General features: G+C 33.0%; 1 protein-coding gene across 1 annotated transcript; it reads right to left on the reverse strand.

Annotated features, from left to right (window-relative positions):
* Nucleotides 1–853: 853 nt before the first annotated feature.
* On the reverse strand, nt 854–14,256 carry LOC130898772 (leucine-rich repeats and immunoglobulin-like domains protein 1). The gene is made up of 4 exons (XM_057808280.1): nt 13,657–14,256; nt 10,068–10,295; nt 8,594–8,887; nt 854–5,358 (listed from the first exon to the last, which is right to left on the reverse strand). The coding sequence occupies exons 1-4, from the start codon at nt 14,102–14,104 to the stop codon at nt 4,991–4,993; spliced, it is 1,338 nt and encodes a 445-aa protein (XP_057664263.1). The 5' UTR covers nt 14,105–14,256; the 3' UTR covers nt 854–4,990.
* Nucleotides 14,257–25,101: the final 10,845 nt, after the last annotated feature.

Genomic DNA, 25,101 nt, shown 5'->3' on the forward strand with positions numbered 1-25,101 from the left:
GTATTCTACATAAATTAATAAACAATTTAATAAAAAACAAATCCAAAAAGAATGATTTTTTCAGTTTTTATAGCTTAAAATGAAATCGATGAAAAACAATCAATTTTCGTGAATAGTTTCGTACTATATTCTCAATGTCAATAGTTTTTGGACTATTGAAAATCGAAAAATAGATAAATTTTATAATTTTGGTCTCAAAATGTTCCATTTTACGACAAATTTATGAAAAACACGGGGGTAGTGGCTGAATTTGCGGTTTTTAATAGTTTTAAACCTTAAATAGTAGAAAAACTTTTTTTTTTCAAAATATTCATTTTTTTATGTAAATTGCGAAAAAAAATATACGAACTTGATTCCACGACGTCAGAAACAGTTACGAAGGATTATATGTAGAAAGTCATTTTTTTTGCATTTAAAGACATGAAACTGTAAAAAATATTTATTTTTTTTAATTTTCGTATTTTTTTTATAAATCCGCCGTAAAATGGAATATTTTGAGACCAAGATCATTAAAATCCATCCATTTTTCGATTTTCTAGAGCCAAAAAACCAGGTGACCGCGAAAGTGTATAATTACCGTTGATTTGCTACAGATTTTCTGCGGAATTATTTTATTTACAAAGGCTGCTACTTTTGGTGGGAAAGCAACAAAACATCTAGAAGAATTACCATCAAAGCCTTTCAAATGGATTCAGAAGCCCATAAAGTAGAACCTGAATAGTTATATGCAAGCAAGTCAATGGCATATTCCCATTACTGCTGTTAATGACTCCAGAATCGCAGAAAGGTTTTCAATGGTTCCAAAATGATTTATAAGAATTGAAACCAAAAAAAAAATGATCAGAAAGGAGGGTTTTAATTCTTTTTTGGTAGTTGGAATACATGATGCATGTCGAATCGAAAATTCCCACTTATTGAAGTTAGTACGAAATTAAAATAGTCCGGTCAAATTAGACCAAAAAATAGTAGTGAAGCTACATAAATCCCCATCAAGCTGAAAATCAGTAAAATTGTATAAAATACAATTGAAAATAAAATTTGAATGTTCCTTATTATTTCCGTGTATGGAAAAAATTTTATTCGAGGTCAAAGGTTAAAAAAATGAGTTTTTCGCGATTATCAGCACAACGGTAAGTTTTATCATGAAAATACCTCAAACAAAAATTGTAGATCATAAAATTATGTACAAAAAACGTAGCGATACTTTTTTTTCTACGAGCCACCGTTTCTGAGATATAACGATTCAAATAATTGTGAAAGTTGTAATGGTTCAGATTTACTGTCGTATTTAATGGCTATGATGATTGCACGAGAAATACCAAAACTTATGATAAATCCCACAAGTCAATAGAAATTTCTTACAAATACTCACAACAAGTCTCATTTCATTTCAATATTGTAAAATTTACTGCTGAAAATGATGAAACCGTTGAATACGACAATTTTTACAGCTTTTTGAATCATTATTTCTCAGTAACGGTGGCTCGTAGGAAAAAAAGTATCGCTACGTTTTTTGTAGATAATTTTATGATCTACAATTTTTATCCGATGTATTTTTATGATAAAACTCACCGTTTCGCTGAAAATAGCGAAAAACTCATTTTTCATACATGGAAATGATCAAATTCCATGTTTAATTGTATTTTAAACAATTTTACTGATTTGCAGCTTGATAAGAATTTATGTAACTTCGATTGTCTGAATTGACCGGATTAAAATGTTTTTCGACTATTTTAAAACCGTTAACTTGGTCGATAGCAACTAGAAATGAAAGAAATCGACATCAATGATATCTTCAAAGGACGTATTTCGATTATACGGAAAATATTAGCGATCGAATGCTTTTGAGTTCTAAAGCTCTAAAATAGGTTGTTTATCTAATAATTCCGATCATTCGTTACTTGGACTAGCCAACCAAATGACATTAATATCTAGATTTGTCAGTTTACAAATATAATTCGGCTAGAAATATGAAGTTTTATACATGAGTCGGCATAAAGTAGGCAATGCGCTCGAAAAAAGAATCAAGAAATAATCAAACCTGTCTGAGGTGCTCGTGTGTGGGTAGGTATCCATGGGGTAGATCTCGTGGGTCCGTACTTTTATAAGGGGTCACGTGACGGGCCAAAGTTATCAGGAAGATATTATACTCGAAGATTTACGTTTATATTAGAAAGTACACAATCTATACAACTTATGTTTCAAGTTTGAAGACGCTACGTTATTTGGTATTTGTTTGAAAGACAATATAAAAGCTGAACTAGATCTCTCTGAGTGAGACAGCGGTAAAATATTGGGTAGCAGAGTTTAAATGAGGCGAAGACCAGCATCGCAATGGTCGACCAAATGAGGAAATGACTCCAGAAATGTTGAAGAAAATCCACAAAGCGATGCTGGATGGTCATCGATTGGAAGTACGCAAGCTAGCAGTCATATTAGGCATTTCAAAAAGTGCGGTACATCGCATATTAACTGAAAATTTAGGCACGAGAAAGCTGTGCGCAAAATGGGTGCCGCGTTTGCTCACAATGGAACAAAAATAACGTCGTGAAGATGTTTCCTTCGAGTATTTTACAATGTTTCATAACCCTGGATGGAACGTGGGTCCATTAAAACAAAAGAACAATCAAAACGATAAATTGAAAAGGGAGAAGCGGCTCCAAAGAAGACAAAGACCGTTCCGTCTGCAAGAATGGTCATAGCCTCGGTTTTTCGGGATGGACGTGGAATAATTTTCTTTGCTTACCTTGTAAAAGGAAAAACTATCACTGGCGAATATTATACGAATTTATTGCAGCATTTGAGCGAAGAAATCAAGCAAATAGGCCAGGTATTCAAGCATTTCCTTTCCGAATTATTTAATGCAGCACCGATTTATTTGAAATTCATTTGATAAATGATTGGTGTGTATCTAAAAAGCGAGATCTACATAGTGCCGAAATGTGCAACCCCAGAATTCGGAAGATCAGCAAAATTAAAGTAAAAAATGTCATATAAAGTTTTTTCGCCAGATCAATAGTTTTTGAGTTATTCGCAATTGAAAAGTACGATTTTTCGTCAAAAAAACCGCATTTTCAATAGTTTTTTACGTATAACTCTGTAATGATGTATTTTATCGAAAAAAGTGTGAGGAACAAAAATGAAGCTTATAAGAAAACGAAAGAATTGAGCTTTATTTTAAGATCATAAGGTTCTACCTAAGCAAGTTATAGATACTTGAATAGCTTTTGTTTTACGTAATTGAACATTTAACCTAAAATAACGGGAAAAGGGTATATTTTTCAACAAAATGTCACAGAATACTTTTTAAAGAGCTTAAAAAGACCTTTCAAATGATTACTGATAAAAGTCGTTTCGATTGAAATTTCAGTGAGATATGATGTAAAATAGTTAAAGCTAAAAAAATTACACTAAAACTAATGCTATTTCATTGAAAATCAAAATTAATACTTTATTTGGATGTTATTTACGACATTTGAGAGTTTCACTGATTAGAAATACATATTTTTGAAAAAAATGAGCATTAAATAATACTTTTTTTTCTCTCCATAACTATAAGAGATACAAAAACAAATAAACAGTCAATACACTTGGATACCGAAAGAATTCAGAATTAAAATATTGACAGTCATTAAAATTTTTTTCTTAAGGATTGACAGGGTATAGACAATAAAAAAGTAGAAACTTTAATACCAAAAAGAATGAAAAATCCAAAAGTTAGTAGTCATTAGATTTATTTTTATATCATTCTCTGCAAAGGGGTAGTTTTTAAGGGTTGAGTAATGATAATTAATAACCAATTTTATTGAAACGCTTTGAATTTTTCACAGTAAAAATAAAATTGCAATGTTTTAAATGGTTAAAAGATTTTTTCCTATATTATTTTCATCAGAATGGTAGATTCTAAAGATTTTTAAGGGTTGATACTTCAAAATATATAAATTTTCTATTATACAATATGTTAAGATATTTATGCTGCATACACGAAAAAAATTTGAACTGAAAAAAAGTAGGAACAACTATAATATTGATATTTTTCGATAAGGGGTGGTTTTCACCCCTTAAAAACAATTTGCACACCTTGCGACCATGTAGATCTTGATATGGAGGTGAATATGAGCTTAATTCTAAATTTTCAGGAAAATCGGACACCATTTTGGGTTTGAATGCCTGCACTAGAACCAGTCGCATTTGGCTAAGAAAAATTTATTGTTTCATAAAGAAAATGCACCAGCTCACACATACATTATTGTAATGGCCAAAATTAATAAATAAAAGTCTTAGAATTATCAAATCGAACTCATTGAACATCGTTGGGAAAAATGTATGGAGCTAGTATGAGTTGAAAAATAAATATATTTGTCCAGAATTTCTGTCTTTTCTTTGTTGGGCCTGGTACTTCTAAGACCAAACTCCTCCCCAAAGACGGACCCGAATTTTCGTTTCTTGAAACCAAATTTCCTAGATTGACTGTGATGGAAATTAAAAAAGGCATTTTCAACCATCTTGACATAAAAAAATTAGCAAAAAAATTTTTTTTATGTAGTTTCAGACCTAGTAAAAAAATGCTTGGCTTTTATCGAAGTAAAAAAAATTCCTGGATGCAGATCACAAACTTTTAAGCAATTTCGTAGATACTTCTTTAATTTTTTTTCTGTATAACACGATTTCAGTAAAAAAATTAACGCGGTGAAAAATTTTATCACAAAATAGTATGAGAAGCGTAATCAAGATAGCAGCCAGACATGCTTGCAGGGTCTATAACAAAAAAGTTAATTGTTCCAAAAAAATTACTTGTTTATAAAGAATATAAAAATTTATAAAATTTCAATTGAAATAAATAAATGCGTTGCACTACTCATCTTGATGTGTGATTTATTTCAAAGTTTCCAATAGTTCCAATCGTAGTTTCACAATGGAAAAGAAAAAATTACTTTGTTGCATGAGTTATATTTAAAAAAAAAATACTTTTTGGTACTCCTTAAAAGTTCTAAGATAATTTTGTCGAACTGTTATCCCAAAGATTGGAAACGTTATTAAAAGCTCTGTCGTTTATAGCGTCATTTTTCAAAATTGAAATATATCTCAATCTAACCGTATCAAAAACACCATGTTTGATACTGGTCAGTTTATTTCCATCGAGATTTATAGATCTGATGGCTGCATTCTGGAAAGCGCCTTCGTCTATATCTGATATTAAGTTATTGTTCAATGTGAGTTCGTCCATTTCTAAATTAGCAAACGTATCGTTGTTTATTTTGGATATGCGATTATTATGTAGTAGAAGCTTCTTTATCTTGGATGACTTGAAAGCTGACGGCGATATATTTAATATTTGGTTGTTGTTCAAAAGTAAATCTAAAATAATATTAACCAATATTAACTGTTAAGAACCGAAGATTTTAGTACCAGTTTCAACGAATTATTGATCAAGTAGGCGGCTATTTTATTAAGTGTCAAGTCAACATGATGTTGTGTTGTTTTTCGGTAAATAGAATCGTTAGTTCCCCGATTTATCACAATTTATTAATTAGACAGTGAGTTTTCCCATTAACAAATACAAATTTTTTAATACAAATACCACTACACGTTATCGCGTCAAAATGCGTCAAAGCCGGAACATAACCTCACTTTTTAGTGTAGTTGTGAGTTCACTCAACTCAAGTCATATGACTAACTAAAAAATATTTTTTAATCTCCTCCAAGAGCAATACAATCAATCATTCCATTTCTCTAACTAATCGGATTTGTCTTTTGCCTCAAAATAAGCTTCAGTTTCAGTAGTTTCTTCTTCATTTGAGCTGAATTTCTTACTAACGAGCATTTGTTTTAAATCAGCGAATAGCCAATAGTCACTAGGAGCCAGATCTAGACTATACGGTGGATGAGGAGCTAATACGTTTAATATAATCATCGTTGCCAATGACTTGTGAAACAAACAACATATGAGGCCGTTTTTAGTTGATTTTTGCCTTCAAACTCTATGTAGTATTCGCTATTGATTATCTCTTCTTTTTGGATGAATAATATTCCATGCGCATCCCAAAATACTGAAGCCGTAACCTTCCCAGCTGACTGTTGTGCTTTTGGACGCTTTGGACGTGGTTCACCGGCTGCAGTCCGATCAGATGATGATCATTTTGATTACTGAGTGAAGTGATGGATCCATGTCACATATCAACTGATAAACATGGCCAAAAACTGCTCTAAATCATCAACGCGTTGTTTTTGATCGACTGTGAGTTAACGCGGCAACTGCTTTGAAAAAAGCTTTCTCATGGTCATACACTGCCTGCTGATATCTTTACGGCCTCATATATCTCAAGCAATTTCAATTTACGATTTATCATAACCAATTTGAGGACTTTTTTGATTTTTCCTGGAGTATCATCGATATCTGAACGACCACGTTTTAATTCAGCAAACCAATAACAAATTGAAACCATTGCTGAGCTTGTACGGTATTTTTTCTCATCAAAAAGCAATGATAAATAAACACCGAAATTTTTTTGAATCCATCGTTTTGAAAATAAGTAGCTTCACTTAAATGGCTGTCACTTTTTTCTGACTAATCGAAATGTCATGACATTTTACACATAGTCTTTTGACAGTTGGTACGTCATAAACGTCATACAGATTCGACAATTGCAGCGCCATCTTTGTGCCAGTCACACGACTTATTGAGTGATGTAATATTGGTTTCGGAGAGATATAACCCTTCGGGCGCAAATAGTTACCGTAGTAATTCTATAATCTGTCACCTTGTAGACATCTTTATTTATACACATATTACATACTCAGATTATATCAGAAATATGTAAAATATATTTTAAATTACCTAGAAAAAAAGTCAGTTATACATACACAATATCCATGTGTTGAAGTTGAATTTTGCTCTATGTTCAGGGCAATATCAAACGCGTTCTTGGTATCAGTGCGTGAAATCCGGTTCGTCAATATCACCAATAGAATCCTCCTTCAAAGTTTCTTCACCATTAGTTTCACAGTCTTTGTCACATTGGACAATCCACTCCTCAACTTCACTGGTAGGGACATTCGGTTGTACGCTTTGTAGATCTTTAATTATTTCTTGTGTGTCGTTGCTTTGTTCATCTACGATCAGGCCGATTTCAGTCAAACTTACGCCAAGATTTTCGCAAAGTGTAAGGTTTCAGTTCCTCCTATGAATCAGCAATTGCATAGATAGCATCTTTGATGTTAGAGGATTCCAATGATTCAAATATGTTGAAACATCCTTTGGACTTTTCTAAAACTGAACTGATGTACTTTCTGCGATACCGCCTCTTTAGCCATTAAGTTCCTGATCCATTAGATGATTAAGTGATGTGACATTTAGTGGTTTTTATGTCCCTTTTCACTAATTTCTCCTCGAATGGATGTGATGGTGCGTTATTTAACAGCGACACCAGTAACAGGAAGCTTTTTTCGATTCAAGTCCTTTTCAACAGATCGAACGAACTCGTCGATAAATCAAGATAAATTTATGCTTTGGAATGGAAATTTGGGTGTTCCATCAGCGTTGCTACAGGAAGCAATAGTTGGCCTTAATCTTTTATGAGTTTTGGACAAATTCTTGAAACTTCACAGAAAACTTCTCGACCGTCTCAGCATCTGTGGATAGTTTTTCAGAAATTGGAACAAACCGGACGCCATGACGGGCTTTCCAGTGATCAATCTAGCCTTCACTAGCGACCAACTAACTTCTGGCTTCTAGTTTTTTGTACAAAGCCTATCCCCGAGGGCGGACGAGGAGGTGACAAGCCGAAAGATTTTTACGAAGAAGGCATCCGAAAGCTTTCAAAGAGGTGGCGAAAGTTTGCAGAGCGCGACGGAAACTATCTACTGTGAATTTCCGGTTTATATTTGAATCACCCTCGTATAACCATAGTAATGTACAAGGTTAAGCTAATAGCTACAATATTGTGATTTTTTCCGGTGAATTTGAACCACGATAAAGCTCATGGTGAAAGTATTCTTGGAAGTTTTCGCATACTTACAATTTACTTCCAACCTATTACAAAAACAAAAGCCGAAATGAGAATGGAATTTAATATAGACGAAGTGCGTGAAAAAGAGAATGTTGTAATAATAAAAAAAGAAAAAACAAGATGGTCGAGACATATGTAAAGAACTGGAGTGGAAGCTGAAGAGAGATGGAGAAGGAATCGGAAAAAAATGACAATTAATAAGTAGAAATTGAGATGGTTGGTAAACAACTAAACCACCTCTAAAAAGTGCTCTAAATAACTCGAAAGCGCGCTCTAGTTCTACAAAAGGGAAGTCATTTCATTATAGATATTAATTGAGCAAAATCTTATTGAAATGGAACTGTTTCCAGAAAGTTTCAGTGCTAATTTTGGAGGAATTTAAATTTTTTGTTTAATTGAAACACACAAGGAACATACCAGTTCTATTTTTAATCAATATTCAAAATTTTAAAATCACATTTTTCTACTAATTTATCGATCAGAAAACACTGCAAGGTTTTAACGATATTCGTAACGTGTAAAGGTATTTGTATTAAAGTCTATATCTAATCGCAGTATATTTAATACATATTTCTTATAATTACCTTGTATATTAGATCCGTTAAAACATCCATCACCGATACTAGTGATATTATTATATGATAGATCCAGATAATGCATTTCGAAAGAACGTACAGCCGTTCCTTCGAGATACGTGATTCTGTTTTCGGTAACGTTCACTTTCGATAAACTTTTCAATCCATTCAACATTCCTATATCCAAAGATTTCAGTTTGTTGTCGAACAACCACAAAACTATCAAACTATTCAGATTTTTCAGTGAAACTCTTTCCAATTCGTTGACTTGCAATAAAAGGACAGTAAGTGCTGGTAAATTCACTGAAAATATCTTTGATCAAGTTTACAATAAAGATAATACATTTTCGATATGGTCGAAGACACGTTTTTTTGCACTACAGCGTTTAGCTGCTTGTCTAGAAGAAACACTATTATATCGTGAGAGCCCGGAGAAGCCGTTTTGGAGAAGATGTGGCTGAATATGTATTGACCCAACAACGTGCTACATAATTGGGATTCAATCGACGATCTTCAAAGAAAATATAATCTGAATACGTTCCCTTAGAGTATGCAGACACTACACCAAATGCTAAGCTCGGACTGTCAAGCGAAAATCACCAGAAGCTTCGGTTAATTTCCATGGATAAGTGAACTAGTAGAATAACCTCTTCGGAGTACAAGAAAAATCTTTACAAACGTCCAAAACTACTATATGACGTGATGTGAGTAACGCTCTAAGCTCAAAGTCTCTTATATCAAAGTTACTTTTGTCGAAGACTATTTAGAGCTCTTCCTACGGTTCCAGGTTCGTTATTAGTTGCTTGCTCCTACAACTTTCTCGTTCAAAGCATTTCCAGTAACTAGAAAAACCAGGATTGTTTTTTTCTTTTTGTCCAAAAGAATATGTACTAGTCAATTACTACTTTTTAAACTAAAACTTTTTGGTGTGATTTACTCCTGGAAGTATCCGCTAGATTTAACAGATTTTTTCGATCTAAAATCTCGAAATAATCGGAAACTGTTGAGAATTGATCAAATTGACAGCTGACCCGACCTATCCCTATCTCACACTATTTTGTTTTATATAGAGTCAAAGTTGGTAACCATGTTTATATTAATTTTTAATTTAGTTAAGTTGGCAGGCGATAAGCATGTTCAAGTGACAGTGAATGTGAAAGAAAAAAAATTGTGACAGACAAACGTGTTCCAATTGGTAATTTTGGAATTTTCAAGTATTGAGCAACAATCCGACGATTGTTCAGCAAGAGTTTTGTTAATCAAAACAAGTATCATTTCTTCATCATTTATCAACCCAAAACCACTGAAAATAACAACAGAAACCGAAGCCAAATAGATTGTAGTTTGGCTTGAACCGTGCCATAAACATGGCACTTTTCTATTTGATTCAAATTTTTTGTTTGAAACAACAACAGCTCGAGAAACAACATTTGCGCAACTTCTATTTAATGAAAATAACTGGGTTTTAGTTATAATTACTCACCAAATGAGCTGGCTTCTATTTGTTTTATATTATTATTATCCAGATCTAACTTAGATAGCTTTGGTAAATTTTCGAAAGCACCTTCTTCGATTCTTTCTATCCTATTAAAATCGATTCTGATTGACGTTAATTCTTCTAAATCTTTAAAAGATCCTTTTTCGATTACTTTGATAAAATTTACACTCAATACTATGGACGTTATCTTTTTCATACCCTCGAAGGAACCACCTAGCAAATAAATATTTTAATCATACAGCTATTAAAATATTACGTATCACATTTTGATCATTCTCGTTTGTTTTTATGAGGTATTTTGAAAAGCGACAAGATTCGCAAATCCCATTCAAAAAATTATTCTAATACATGAAGTTTAAGGTGAAAAACCAAATATGGAAGAATTGGTTGATCAAGAAATAGAGGTTACCACTACCAGAGAAGTTATTATCGAAATAAAAGAAAATATCGATCCGAAAAAACTCCTTATTCAAGAAAAAGGTTAAATAAACTAACTAACCTGATTAATAATGCCTTTAAATTGAAGTATATACCCAGCTTTTGGAAAATTGGTTATCACGGCATGACTACTCTTATTCAAAAGACAAAAATCGCTTATCACCAATTTGGATTTAGGAATAAACACTCCACTAATTTTCCTGATGTAGTACAAGCGTTTAATAGATTAGCTATTTTAGAATCAAGCAAAAAGAAAAAGCCTATTCAGATATTTAAGAAGTTAAAGCTGGAGTACCACAAGGAAATGTTCTAGTCACCATCGCCGACGGCATCCATTCTAGCCGGAGGAAAGAGCAATGAAGAAACAATCAACAGGCTACAACAGCTATCCACCTTTCCATGAATGGATGAAGAGATGGAAACAAAACGTAATGAAACTAAATCAGTACAGTTCACAAAGGGATAGATCATATTTCAATAAGAATGAATAGGAATGTGATTCCACACTCAAACACAGCAAAATCATTACGTTGATGCCTAACTTCGATGGAAAGTGCATGTTAAATGTAAAAAAGAAGAACTTGAAGTGAAATATAGAAAAATTTACTGGCTAATTGAAAGAAACTCCACTCCACTACATAAAATACTTAAGCTTCTATGGTTTCCAATTATGGGAATACCCTAGAAGTCATCCAAAGATTTGTTTTGGGGAATATGGTAGAGGCTCTTTGGTACATTCGCAATAGTAACCTCCATTGTACCTGGAAATGAAAATTATTGACCAGACCAGACCAGAGAGTATCTAGCTCCTTGACAATACTGGGTTAGAAACAAAATTTTAGTGCAATCTATTCTACAGAATCTAAGAAACGCTGGGTATACCTTAGTTTTAAGTTCCTAACTCTATTAGATTATCACAACTAAATTGGAGGAATTTCTGGAATTTTTGGGTATTGATGTTGCGGACGATGGCGATCTCTGCGAATTGATTGGATAAATTGAAAGTTCCATTCAGTATCTTCCTCAAGACGCTAGGGACTTCGTCCGGGAAGCGTGTAGAAGTCAAATCTTGAAAAATATGTCTACTAAGAATAAAAAACCATCAGTCAGTAAAAGAGATCTGAATACTGTCAGGAGTTTGAAGAGGAAAGATTGTTTCTAGTTGAAAGCTGATAAAGGAAATAACAACTTAATAGGACCAATGATCATAAATGTGAAAGAAACACTTAAAATTGTAAGAACCTTATGTTAACGAAGGAGTTTAAAAACCTACAGATCAAACCTGAGATTTTTTTAGTGAAGAATTCCTTCGATGTAAGCGTGGCAATCCCGCAGACCTTCGTGGACCTTGAGGACTTACTGAGATCTAATAATTTGGGAGCTGATGTGATAGAAAAGTATTTACAGTTAACAAAAATATGTATGGAATGAAACTAGTTCCAGTACAACAACAAATTCTAAAAGCAAGATGAAGGAATAACAATGGGAAAATGCCTATCACCGATCATGGCTGAACTGTTCATGAATCATTTTGAAAAGCAAATCAGTCAAGAGTTTCAGTATTTTCCCAGGGTATGGTACAAATATGTGGATGATATTTTCTATTTAGGAAAAATACCGCTACGTGCAGGTACATTGATTGATTCTTTTCATTGTATCCAACATAAGATGGCCAGTATCCATTTCGATTAGATTAAGTTAGAATTAAATTCCTCATTGATCAATGTACACCAAATTGTATATGCTAAATGCCTTTCACTATTTTAAAGTTAAATAAATGAGAAACTAAAATAAAAAGCGATACCATAGAGATTATTTTTATACAACAAACTGAAGCAATTGAGAGGGTTACAAAAATTAAAATAACAAGAAACCACTTGGAGCAGTAGTTTGGGGTATTGGATATAGTCTGAATAAAACGAGAATCAATCTCTCGAAGGTACAAAGACAGGTTGCCCGTCACCATCACTAAAAGTGATCCTAAATCTCCCACCTCTGCACATAGTACTTTTTATCGCCTAGGAAAAACAGTCTTTAAAAAATGAACAAACCTGGGACATGTCTCAAGATGATTAATCGAAAAAATTTATCTCAATCTTAAGTAAAAATAAATGAGATTCAAGCAAAAATGTATGCAATTGAAGAATGTATCCAGTTCAAAGAGATCGTTATGATGTCCGATGGGCAATATCATAAAATCCAAACTTGTTTGGGATTGCCTGGAAAAATTAAACGAACTAGACAAGAAAAATGAAATTACCCTACAATGGATTCCGGGACACATCGGAGTGAAGGGAAATGAAATAGCTAAAACGGTGCCAGGCAAGCCCTTCATAGTACCTAAACTCTTCCCAGAACAATGGACCGTTTATTAAGACAACCTATAAGGGATGAGACAGGCAAATATTTTCCTGGGAATCTATAAGAACAAGAACAAGAACTAAAGATGCTAGATTTAGCAGTTTTGTTGCATAGAGGACCTCTAGTCACATTTTCATATGAAACCCTACAGAACTCTAGAGCACTACACCTAGGAGAGAGAAATGAGAGAGAGAAATCCTTTATTGTCAAAAAATTGTTACAATTTATAAACAAAAACTTGTAAAAACTAAAAAATCGGGATGCGGGAAAAGATAATATCGATTTGATTTCAATTGGCAAGTGATTGTGCATATTTTGCATTGTAAAATATTGAGCCCTTAACTAATTCTGAACGTGGAGTAGGTAGATAAGGGTCGTGCTCCACGTTCCATCCAAGTGGATAGCCTTGCAAAGAGTTCTCTGAAATTGGAGATAACGAATTAGGCAAACGGATTCAAAGATGAATAAGGAAGGAAGTCCCTACTGTTTAGTCCGAGTAAATATCTAACAGCTCTCTTTTGTAGTTTGAAGATTCGCTCAAATTGAGTCGCACGTACCCCAGAAGGTGAGGGAATATCGGAGATGAGACTCAATAAGGGCATAAGAAACTGTTAAGGAGGTAGGTAAGTTCAGTTCTTTTGGAAACTGATCTCAGCGCAAAGCAGGAGGAACTTAATTTTTGATATCTATATACTTACATACAAACATACAAAGTTTCTTTTCAATCAAATGTAAATAACAATCTATCTATTAATAAAAAATTTTCAATACCTACCTTCGACTGATTTTATTTTATTATCATCAAGATACAATTTAGTAATCGATAAGTTTGTGAATATTCCTTTCTTGACAAATTTGAGCGAATTTTCCGCGACCACCAACGAATCAAGTTTCTTAATGTCCTTGAAAGCACCAACTTCTAATTCTCTCAAATCAGTTTTGATGATCATTAATTGTGTTACATTTAAACCTTTGAACGCCCCTTCGTATATCTTTGGTATAAATTGTCCTTCAATTTTAATAGAATCGTAAACATCGGGATCATAATTGATGAGACTGTGCGGTAAGTTGTTGGACGTTATTGTAATTTGTTCTTTTTTAGTTGGTTGTTTTTTCGAAATTAAAGAAACTTTAACATCAACGAAAGTATTAGTTTGTGACAGAACGGTTTGTATAAAAAGAATGAATATTAATAATGAGTTTCTTACTTCTGTCGACACCATTTTCAATAAATATGAATTAAACTGAATACAAACTGTTGTTTTACGTCAAATCGAGTACATATCTATTTGATAATGACCTCAGGGATCAGTTAATATCAGCTACTAAGCAGCTTATAACGAAATGTATGCTTCAAAAGTTGAAAAAACAAACTAATGATTACGGATATCTTTTGTTTTTATTTTGAAATTCTAGTCTGGAGAAGTGTTTGTAAAATAAAAGTATAAATATTTGGTTCACGTATAGTTTAAGACACAAAACTAAACCGTCATCGGTGACTTCTAGTATCAAAATGTTAAGTAAACTTTGCTCCAATTGATATTTGTCATGATAAACGACAAAGAATTTTTTTCACATCATTTTCCTAAAAAAATCGTGTCTATTACTTAATAACCACCAACATCAGTGGATTTAGATATATGACAATAATTATTATCGTAAGATGTGAAAAGGTGTGTAAACTTCACATTTTTTTTTGAAACAACTTTATTTATCAGGTAAATACTTAAAAAAAGTATTAAAAATTGTTTTAATCTCAAATCAGTGCTTTAAAGTTCTACCCTCGAGACTTAGGAGAAGGCCTAGCAGCTCGCTACCCCTAAATGACTTCCCACTACTCCTAAATTTTTAGTTCACCCAGTCACCACTAACCTAACCTAACCTAACCTAACCTAACCTAACCTAACCTAACCTAACCTAACCTAACCTAACCTAACCTAACCTAACCTAACCTAACCTAAATTATTAGTTTTTTGAGATTTAACAAAATTTTCAAAAATTTGTTTTGCGTGATTTGCATTTGATTGAATTAGTTAACCCCAATATCACATCATGGATGGAACACCGATTCAACGTATCCGTATTACTAGAAATTGGTCCACGTCTAAGGCTGCTAACCAGAATAAACTGTTGCGGTACCTGGTGCATGTAGCTAGAAGATCAGGAACAAAGCAACGATTAATCATAGAAGAGAAAGTAGAAGGCGACCGCTCAAAAGACAGATCTCCAACTAGAAGGATGGACCAAACAACCTTGATACATATGAGACTTCATCAGATAGGCAAGCATGGAAAAAACTGCTGAATCAAATATAATTGGTGTCACTGAATCGTTTGGTGGATAATGGAAAGAAAAGAGAGATGATATCACATGTTTAGCAAATGATTGGATGGATCTTTCTGAAGATATTTATTCTAAATGTTCGATAAAATTATCAGGTGCTTCAATACAGCAAAACTAATCATCTCATATCCACGAAAGGAACAAGTACTTCATCTAAGAACATCAGATCACTCTTAAGTAAGTATCAGTTAGCCGTGGTGTACCTCAGGGTTCAGTTTTAGGTATTCTTTTTTTGGTATTCATTAATGATGTATCATGTTCAGATATAAACGCCTGATTTTCTACCATGGCAAAGATCTCATAACTACTAAATCCTGGGCTCTGTGAAAACACTGATAAAACTTCGATTTAATACTACAAAAGAGTTCACAACATCTAAAACTCTACAATGACTTAATACGATCTTCAAATTCGTTGCTTGGTCTGCATATTAACGATGACCTTCAATGGTCTGTACATATGGACATTTTGGTGAAAAACAAATATCTCCTGCTTAATTCTGTGTCTACCAGGTCAGTTCTTGTACTTTTTAACGACAACTCGTTGTTCGAATAGTATCTTCGCTATGGTTAACCCTTCCTGGGGGTCTTGTAGTTTGCATTTCTTCGAATCTATCTTCAGGTTTCAAAAAATAGCTATTCGCTACATTTGTGGTTTGAATTGCGAATTATATTTTGAAAAATACAGAATTTTGACTCTTCCTGCTCTATCTCGTTGTTCGAATCGCATCTTCGCTATGGTTAACCTTTCTGGGTGTCTTGTAGTTTGCATTTCTTCGAATCTGTCTTCAGGTTTCAAAAAATAGCTATTCGCTTCATTTGTGGTTTGAATTGCGAATTCTATTTTGAAAAATACAAAATTTTGACTCTTCCCGCTCTATCTCGTTGTTCGAATCGCATCTTCGCTATGGTTAACCTTCCTGTGGGTCTTGTAGTTTGCATTTCTTCGAATCTATCTTCAGGTTTCAAAAAATAGCTATTCGATACATTTGTGGTTTGAATTGCGAATTCTATTTTGAAAAATACAAAATTTTGACTCTTCCCGCTCTATCTCGTTGTTCGAATCGCATCTTCGCTATGGTTAACCTTCCTGTGGGTCTTGTAGTTTGCATTTCTTCGAATCTATCTTCAGGTTTCAAAAAATAGCTATTCGATACATTTGTGGTTTGAATTGCGAATTCTATTTTGAAAAATACAGAATTTTGACTCTTCCCGCTCTATCTCGTTGTTCGAATCGCATCTTCGCTATGGTTAACCTTCCTGTGGGTCTTGTAGTTTGCATTTCTTCGAATCTATCTTCAGGTTTCAGAAAATATTCATTCGCTACATTTGTGGTTTGAATTGCGAATTCTATTATGAAAAATACAAAATTTTGACTCTTCCCGCTCTATTTATTTTAGAATCGGTTTATTTGGTTCTCAATTACTCTCACAAATCAACCGAGAGACCCATTCATAGTTACACTAATAGAAGAAAAAATTTATTTAACAATATCCACAGTTAAAAAGACCATCCAAAGGTATTTCTGCTTGAAAGACCTTAATATTCTGTAGCACAATTCTACAATCATTAATTGGCATAATTCGTTATTTAGTATCATTATTTTTTCCGTAAAATCAAAGTAATATCAATGTGCTTTCGTCCATTTTTCATTTACAAACCAATTAAAAGTTGAATAGTTAAAATAATATAACGGGCGTAATAGAATTTGTTCTGTACAACAATATGGAATTAGTAATTACTCGCAATAGATAAAGTAGATAGTAAAGCGGATTTCTGCATATGTTGCAGTTGTTATTTCCGGATTTGTTTATGTCGCTGACGTTGCGACAAAATCAGGGAAGATTCGAGACAACGGGAAATTGAATCAGCACTAGTTCTGATCCATATTAAATATAATAAGACAAAACCACATTAAAGTGGTATATTAACTTCAAGACTAATTGTGAAATTTCTCTATGTACTCATAAACTAAATAATAATAATTTAACACCCTTAATGGGGGTTGCGCCGCAGACATCATCTCTAGATCCTCTGGATCCGTTCCCATAGTTCATGTCCACACTTTGTCGGTTATTTCTCGCTACAACTCATCTTTTCCTGTTAATTTATAACTTCTATTCTGCTTAAATCATCTTCCAACTCTTTTAACCACTTTGTTCGTAGACTATCGCGTCTTTTTCTACCTCCGGGATCCCATTGAATCATTTTGAATGCTTTAGATTTTGTTCCTTCTCTCTATATTGCTCCAACCACTTAAGTCGCTTAGCTTTGATTTTTTTTACAATATCTGAGTTCGTCGATTAATTCTTGGTTCATTCTTATCTCCTCCTCCATTAACTTTTACTAGTTTCTCTTCATCATTTCTTGTTTCAGCTATTGAATACATCATTTCTGGTCTAATCATCGTTTTTTATAGTTTCAACAGTGTTTTCGATGGTAATTATATCATTTTTATTTCTATTTTTTATTTTTATTTCGTATTTTAATCATTTCATATTTTTTTTGTTTCAGCTTTTAATTTCCACGGTGAAATACCAAAGGAGTAGGCAGATTGAGGCTTTGGAATCAACCAGGACAAAGGGGTGATTCGTTGCGTTGAGTTGGTAGATTGAGACCACGGAATCAGATTACTTCTTACAAATGATCAAATAACCACCCCATCCATACCCTTTTCTTGATAATGACTCCAAAACGGGAGCCGAAACGTCGAGAATTTTTTAAAATACTAACGCGGTTCATTCAGTGAATTTTTTGTTCATAATAAAACTTTTCTGCTTCCATAATTTCATACTCTCCAAGTTTCACTTTTCCCCCTTGATATTGCTTTCAAATCTCATTATTTTTGTTTTGTTTTCATTGAATTTTTGAACCCATTCGATTTTTCTCTGTAACTATATCTTTTAATATTGTCTTCTTTTGGTTTTACTATATCATCAACATAACGATTATCTGTCCACTACTTGATCTAAATTCTTTCTATGTATTTTCGTCATTACTCCTTCATTAATCACAAACTCATCAGATTCTCCTTTAGGTATTAGTATGCTGACCCTTGTTTCGCTCGTAGTCATCTTGATCTTCCTAGTTTTGCATCTATATCTTGTTGAAAATCGTTGGAGAGCAGCCATCACTAGTGAACATTTTCAGTGAATTTGTAAACATGAAAAAAATTGGTCATCATATAAGAGCTGAACTAGATTGTATTCTGGGGAGACTGCTCCTTCGTTATCAACAGTAAAATATTGGGTAGCGGAGTTTGAACGAGGTCGTACGACTTGCGAAGACCACCATCGTAGTGGTCGACCAAATGAGGTGATAACTCCTGAAATGCTGAAGAAAATCCATGAAGCTGTACTGGATGATCGTCGACTGAAAGTGCGTGAGCTAGCAAATGAAGTAGGCATTTTAAAAAATGCATATTTGCACATGAGAAAGCTGTGGGCAAGATGGATGCCTCGTTTGCTGACAATGGAACAAAAAAGGAGTCGTGAAGATGTTTCCATCGATTATTTGGCAATGTTTCACAAGACTAATGCCAAATTTTTGCGGCGTTTCATAACCATGGATGAAACATGAAAGGGAGAACCGGCTCCGAATAAGTCAATGCAAAAACGGCTGCTTTAACTAAGAAGAAAATGTCGTTTTCTCAAGACAATGCACCAAATCACACATCTATTATTAAAATGGCCAAAATTAATAAATAAAAGTTTGAATTGCTACCTCATGCACCCTATTCGCCAGATTTAGACTCCTCGGATAATTTCCTGGTCCCATACTTGAAAAAACATCTGTATGGTTGAAGATTTTCCAACAATGAAGAAGTAATGTCGACAGTTAATTGCTATTTTGAAGAGCTTGACAATTCTTATTATAAAATTATCATTTTTTTTTGTTGGATCATGTACTTTTGGAACCATTCTCTTATAAAAACATTGAAAAATCAATTTTTTCCAAACATAAGTAGAGCAACAATTCTTTTCTCTTCTTCTGATATCTAAACTTACCAGGAAGCATCAAAAGCTAGAGGAAACAAAAATCTTCAAAAAGAAAAGTTACCAACAGTTTATTTCTCACTATCTCAATGACGATGGATATCTTTTTGATCTTTTACTCTCCATGGAAAGTTTATTGGAATATTTTTCTATTCATACGCATTTGTAGATACTTCTGTGACTCAGAGCTGTATTTGACCTACATATTAGTCGCAAAATTATTCACGAATATACCGTTTTATCAAAGTATCCAGCTACTCCAGTAACAAATGTCCAAATACCCCTCTAAATCCTCTCAAACGGAACCGTTTCTATTGTGTATAACACCGGAAGTTCATAATATGTCCGCCACGATCGTCATCATAAGCTTATACCCACCAGTGGTCCTTAATCGTTTGAAACATATACATCTGCTAACACGCGTGGATAAATACGTCGGAATAAGCCGTTTCCAAGTGGAGAGCGCAGGACGGAAAACGGACTATTATTCTTTATTAGTAATTTCATAATTTTGCGAGATTAAGCAGATGTTTGTTTTTTTGGGTAAACCAGGCAGTTACATTTAAAGAGAATAATGGATGAAACGAAACGACAACATCCAGAATTTACAAAAAAAAAAGCGCAATCGATACACCCGTCATCCAAGAAAATCTGGCGCAATTTGTAACACGATAGGCACACAGTCTATTCTACTTTATACTCCATCTGCCATTTACTACACGTACAATTTAGAAAGTAGGAAAACAGGGTCGGATCCAGGGGATTTTCAGTTTTGCAGGGACCTTAATTTCCCCTTAAACAAGATGAAACTATAATTTTCCCGGTTTTCTCATGTTGAATTCTGGTCATTTTTTCAGTTAATAGACTTTTGAAAATCACTTTTGTCTTGGGTGACCTCTCCCAAGTAGGTATTCAGCTTCTGACATTTTTCTTCTTTTTCTCACTATTACTTGTGTTTCTTTGTCCTTCTTTTATCGAATTATTTGTTGTTAAATATCTATTAGTCCAGTGAACAACGGTTTTTACCTCAGATTTTTATTTGAAGACGTATTTGCTTGAAATTTTAACAGTAGATAATGAATGTCTTGAAAAGCAATGACAGGGTGTATATACCACCCCAATTAGAAAGTGGTAATTTTTTTGTTAAAACTAACCGTAGAAATCGATAGAAAGGAGCATTATAAGTATAAATTACTCTATGGTGTTTTTTCGAAAAATGAATACTTTTTGACTTATTCGTAATTGAAATTTTTAATCGATTTTTGACAAATAACTTGAATTTTTTCGAAAAAAACTTTAAGAAGGTTTATTATAGCTTCTAAAAAAATAAAAAGAATAGTTTTTTTTTTGGTTATAGACCTAATACAAACAGAGTTATGATTTATTAAAGATGGAACTTATTTAGTCAACCGAAGATTATGGAAAATTGAAAATTGAATAAGAGGAAAACGGTCATTCTGACGAAAAAAAGTATTGAATCTTTTTAAAAGAATTTTGAAAAACCATTTAAATGAGACTATATAAGATTTTGTAATACATAAAATAAGGGAGCTACGACGGAAATAAGGAAGAATAGCTTCATTCCATGGAAAAAACGTCATTTCTACCCTTGGTATTGCCACCCTAATTGAAATAAAATGTTAATAAAGTTTCAAATCCCTTTAATTGAATACAAATAATAGGATCAGGAAGTTTGATTGGTTTAGAAAGTGCTTGATTCTAAAAAAATTATGGTTTTAATGGACAAAGTATTATTTAATTTTTTCAAAAATAATTGTCTTTTCTTCAAAATAACTTAAAAAATATGATAAAAAAACGTTAAAACGGCTATAAAACAAAAAGTTTCTAGGCTTTATTTAATTTTTTTTCAATTATAACCCTTCAAAGTTCAAAGTAGCGTGTGACTGGTACTTTTTGGAACCCTTTGAACGCTTCCCTTTTAAAAATAAAGATTTCAATTTATTCCAAATCTATTAGATTATAAATATTTCTACAAAATGGTTTTCTAATCGACTATCTAGCTCAAAAATAAGTTTTTTTATTTCGGAGCAGAATACGTTTATATGGGTTAAAATACAAAGATTAAGGGTTGAAAGACATAAATAGTATTCTAAAACATCATGCGATTTTTATTTTAATCCTACAAATGTTGTTTTAACTTTCTAAATGCTTTAACTTCTATTTTATTGAATTTTGACAACAAGGGATGATTTTTACCCCTTACAATAATTTCCACATATTGGCATAGGGTAGATTTCAAAGTGAAGAGTAAATAAAAATTCCATAATTTCACGCAAATCCATGGATGGAATTCTGAGGTGATACCATATTTTTACCGTTGTTCACTGGACTATATGGTATCTATTTTTCTCAATTTCCTTTTCTATTTCGTATGGTTTTTCGCCGAATTTCATAATATCTAAATAAATAAACGATTTTTGACGATTTTAATCTGTTGTACTTTTGGAAAATACAAAATAATTCCATAATTTTGTAAAAATACCGGCTTTAGGAATATTAGCCATAACGTTTATTTTCACGATCTATTCGATTTGATTCAGTTGTGTATGATTGAAGATGTGTATCAATCACGAATCAAGAAAGATTTCGAGCTCAAATTGTATTCAAGAACTAATACAAATCCGATTCTGATTATCGGTATTCTCCAAAATTCGACACTCTTCTGTCAACGTGCTTGTGGTATCGTTGTAGCACGTAGTCAGGATTTCAGTCGAGTTAGTTTACACACATTCGAATACGTCGATAACATGCCATTGTTCATTTGTCATTTCTAATCGCAATCACTAACAGCATACGTCATGTGCTATTCGTTAACAGCTATATACACAAACGTACTTTGAAATAAATAAACTTTTCTATTACAATCCTGTCTTTCCTCAAGTTTTTTGCGTGTTTGGCAACAATGTCGGATAGAATTTAAGCTAACAGTCTCCGAATATGGAGTTTGCAATCTTTCACAAAGAGGATGCTTCAGACAGTAGCACCTGTTTTTCTTTTTTATAAGGAAACGATATCGATATAGATGTTTTCACACTTAATTCATAAACACGAAGGGATATGTTACAGCAGGGAATAAATATACACTATATACCGGGTGTGTACAAGAAACACGTGAAAATTAATTTCAAAATTTTAGCTCCTCTACTAAAGAGAGTATTTTGAAATATAAAATAAGCAGATTTTTTGAAAATTTACCCAATTAAGTGACACTTTATCGAATTCTTCAACAAATTAGTCTATTTCTTTATGATGGGGGAGAGTGGTAACCTTTTTATGAACTCTGTAAGTCCGGTTCTGTTTAACCTAATTTTATAAACTTAATTTTGTTTAAAAATAAGCACAAAAAGTTCAAGTAACTCTTTAACTTTTACTAACACTTTAAAAATAAACGAAATTAATATTAAAATAGCAAAAAACCGCATGTAAACGGTAAGAATGTGTTTTCAAACTTCTATTAGGCTGATTCGCCCAAGCGGAAGCAAAAAATTTATTTTTGATGTAAACAGATCTAAGAATTAATTACTTAGATAACTAACTACGTAATTAGTGATTCCCTAGGAGTTCAAAATGTCGTCCATCTTATGAAATCACTCGCTGACAGGTCCGGGTGGCCAAGTAAATAAACTTCCACGTTCTATCCACCTATAACGGTAAATTTGATCTAAAAAAATGCCGAATATATATGGAATTTCAACTAATTGTTTCATTCAAGATCTCGCACTAACAATATTATCGATTTGCTGCGTTGTTTTTGCGTGCAATCTAGTGAGAAATCTAGTTACTTTTGGTTTAACAACCAACCTGTCTATCAGGCTCCACAAGCAAGACAGCAGCAGATATAATTATTGACAGGGATCTATTAACCATTTCTTTTTTTTTAATTCACTTAATTTGAGGTTAGGAATTCATTAAAATTTACTAATGGAATATTTGTTAGTGGCAGTCGTGATGCAATGGCAAGTTAATTCATCTATGCAGTATTTTGACCTAATATTGCATGGAATTTCTTGCACGTTGTCTTACACCTTGTCAAGAGGCCTTAAGGGTATGTCAAGAAGTGGTAATTCCTTTATTAAAAAGTCTAAATACCTAGTCTGCTTATGTCTACTTATGATAATATTTTTATTTAACCTATATTTATATTTCTTTTTTTGAACTATTCATGATTTGTTGTGCGACTAAAAGCCATTTCTAGTTAGAGGTCGTGTTTTAAATGCTAACAAATGTAACATGGGACGGCAAAACCCAAATAAACGACCAGGATATATGCTGAGCCATTAATATTCAAGCGAACGTGTTTGACATAAAATATATTCGGTTGCGACTAAAACGAATACCGAACGTATTAGCAAATGAGTTCAATAAAAATCACGGAAAATAAAAACCGTTCGGGAATTAACTAAAAATAGTTTCCTCAAAGTAATCCTAGTGAACAAACCTTTTGTACATAGAAAAAAATAATTATTGCAATCAACATTGAAATTGACATGTATAATGAAGCATCAACTGATTTTAGTGTCATTATAACTCAATATTGGCCTCGCCGCTCACCGGACCTTAATAAATGTGATTATTTTCTTTGGGGGGTATTGAAGGAGTCATTCTTTCCAGTAAATTCCCAAGAAGAATTGTTGAATCAACTAACAGACAAATGCACTACCGGCAATGATAATTGTTCATTTATTAAAGGAAAAAATAACAATTTAAGTACTTGAAAACTGAATTTCAAGTACGATGTACGAGGTCTGGCTATTAAATAACGTCTAGAGTCCAAAGACTCGATTTGATTCGATGGAAGCGGTAAACTAGAGCTCCTAAAGGCTCTCACCAAAGAAGACTTCCAGCACTGCTTCGATCAATGGAAAAAACGTATGGAAAGGTGTGTGACGAGGGAAGGGTAGTATATCGAAGGGAAGCATTCGAATGGAGAATAATTTTTATAATAAAACCCTCGTTATTTAATAGCCAAAACATGTCAGTGAAATTTTGAGGTTACGTCGCCCCTAATTAATTCCTTTCACTTATCATTACTTAATACCCTTCACAGTCACAGTCCAAATTAGGTATTGGTGACAAATAAATTGATTTTTCTTTCAAATTTTGGTCCTACAATTCATCAGGGATGCAGATCGTCATAATTAGGGCCTCCGCTCGGTTCTCATGCAGTACAACCTGTATAGTATAGTCTGGATCATGGTTTTGTTTTTTCGAAAAACTGAAAGCTTGCAAGTAGTCCAAGTAAAGGAGGGCGAAAAAATCCCTAATTGAAAATATATCCATTCCAAATAATTTCCCTGAAGTCTCCAATAAGTTTACGCTTAGGACACTCGATTTTAGTGTTTATAACTCTTTAATTTTTTTTCGTACAAAAAAATTGTAGCATATTATAGGCACTATAACTCGGCGAAACCATATTTCCAAAAAAAATTCACGACCATATATATTTCGAAATATTATCAAAATTTGGAAATTTATTCATAAGCATAGTAAAAATAACCGAATCAACATGATATTTTGATGGAAATATGGAGGAAATGTTTATAAATGAGTTGGTGTTATCAAATTTCGAAAATTCAAAAAGGCGATGGCAAAGAAATTGTAGTTCAATAAACAATACCAAAAAAATTTCCAGTTAACATTATAATAGACCTTCAAAAAAAATAAATTTTGAAATAGATACCAACGAGAATGACTCAAGTTTCCAATACATTAACACGTTCACTGCCAAGACAATTTTCACAATGTTATTCGATCGCATTATATGACAAAATTCTCAATAATCACACGCAAATTAGATGAGTTCCAGAATGTAAAATAATCATACAATAAGGAAATTATGAACGATTAAACAAAGTTTAACTA

This window comes from Diorhabda carinulata, chromosome 10 (genome assembly GCF_026250575.1).
Source record: "Diorhabda carinulata isolate Delta chromosome 10, icDioCari1.1, whole genome shotgun sequence".
NCBI lineage: Eukaryota > Metazoa > Arthropoda > Insecta > Coleoptera > Chrysomelidae > Diorhabda > Diorhabda carinulata.

Coding starts and splice junctions, on each gene's coding strand:
- LOC130898772 (XM_057808280.1), bottom strand. CDS start 14,104: ATGGTGTCGACAGAAGTAAGAAACTCATTATTAATATTCATTCTTTTT. Junction 10,296..13,656: donor TAAAATAAAATCAGTCGAAG/GTAGGTATTGAA, acceptor TTTATTTGCTAG/GTGGTTCCTTCGAGGGTATG. Junction 5,359..8,593: donor TAACGGATCTAATATACAAG/GTAATTATAAGA, acceptor ATATTATTTTAG/ATTTACTTTTGAACAACAAC.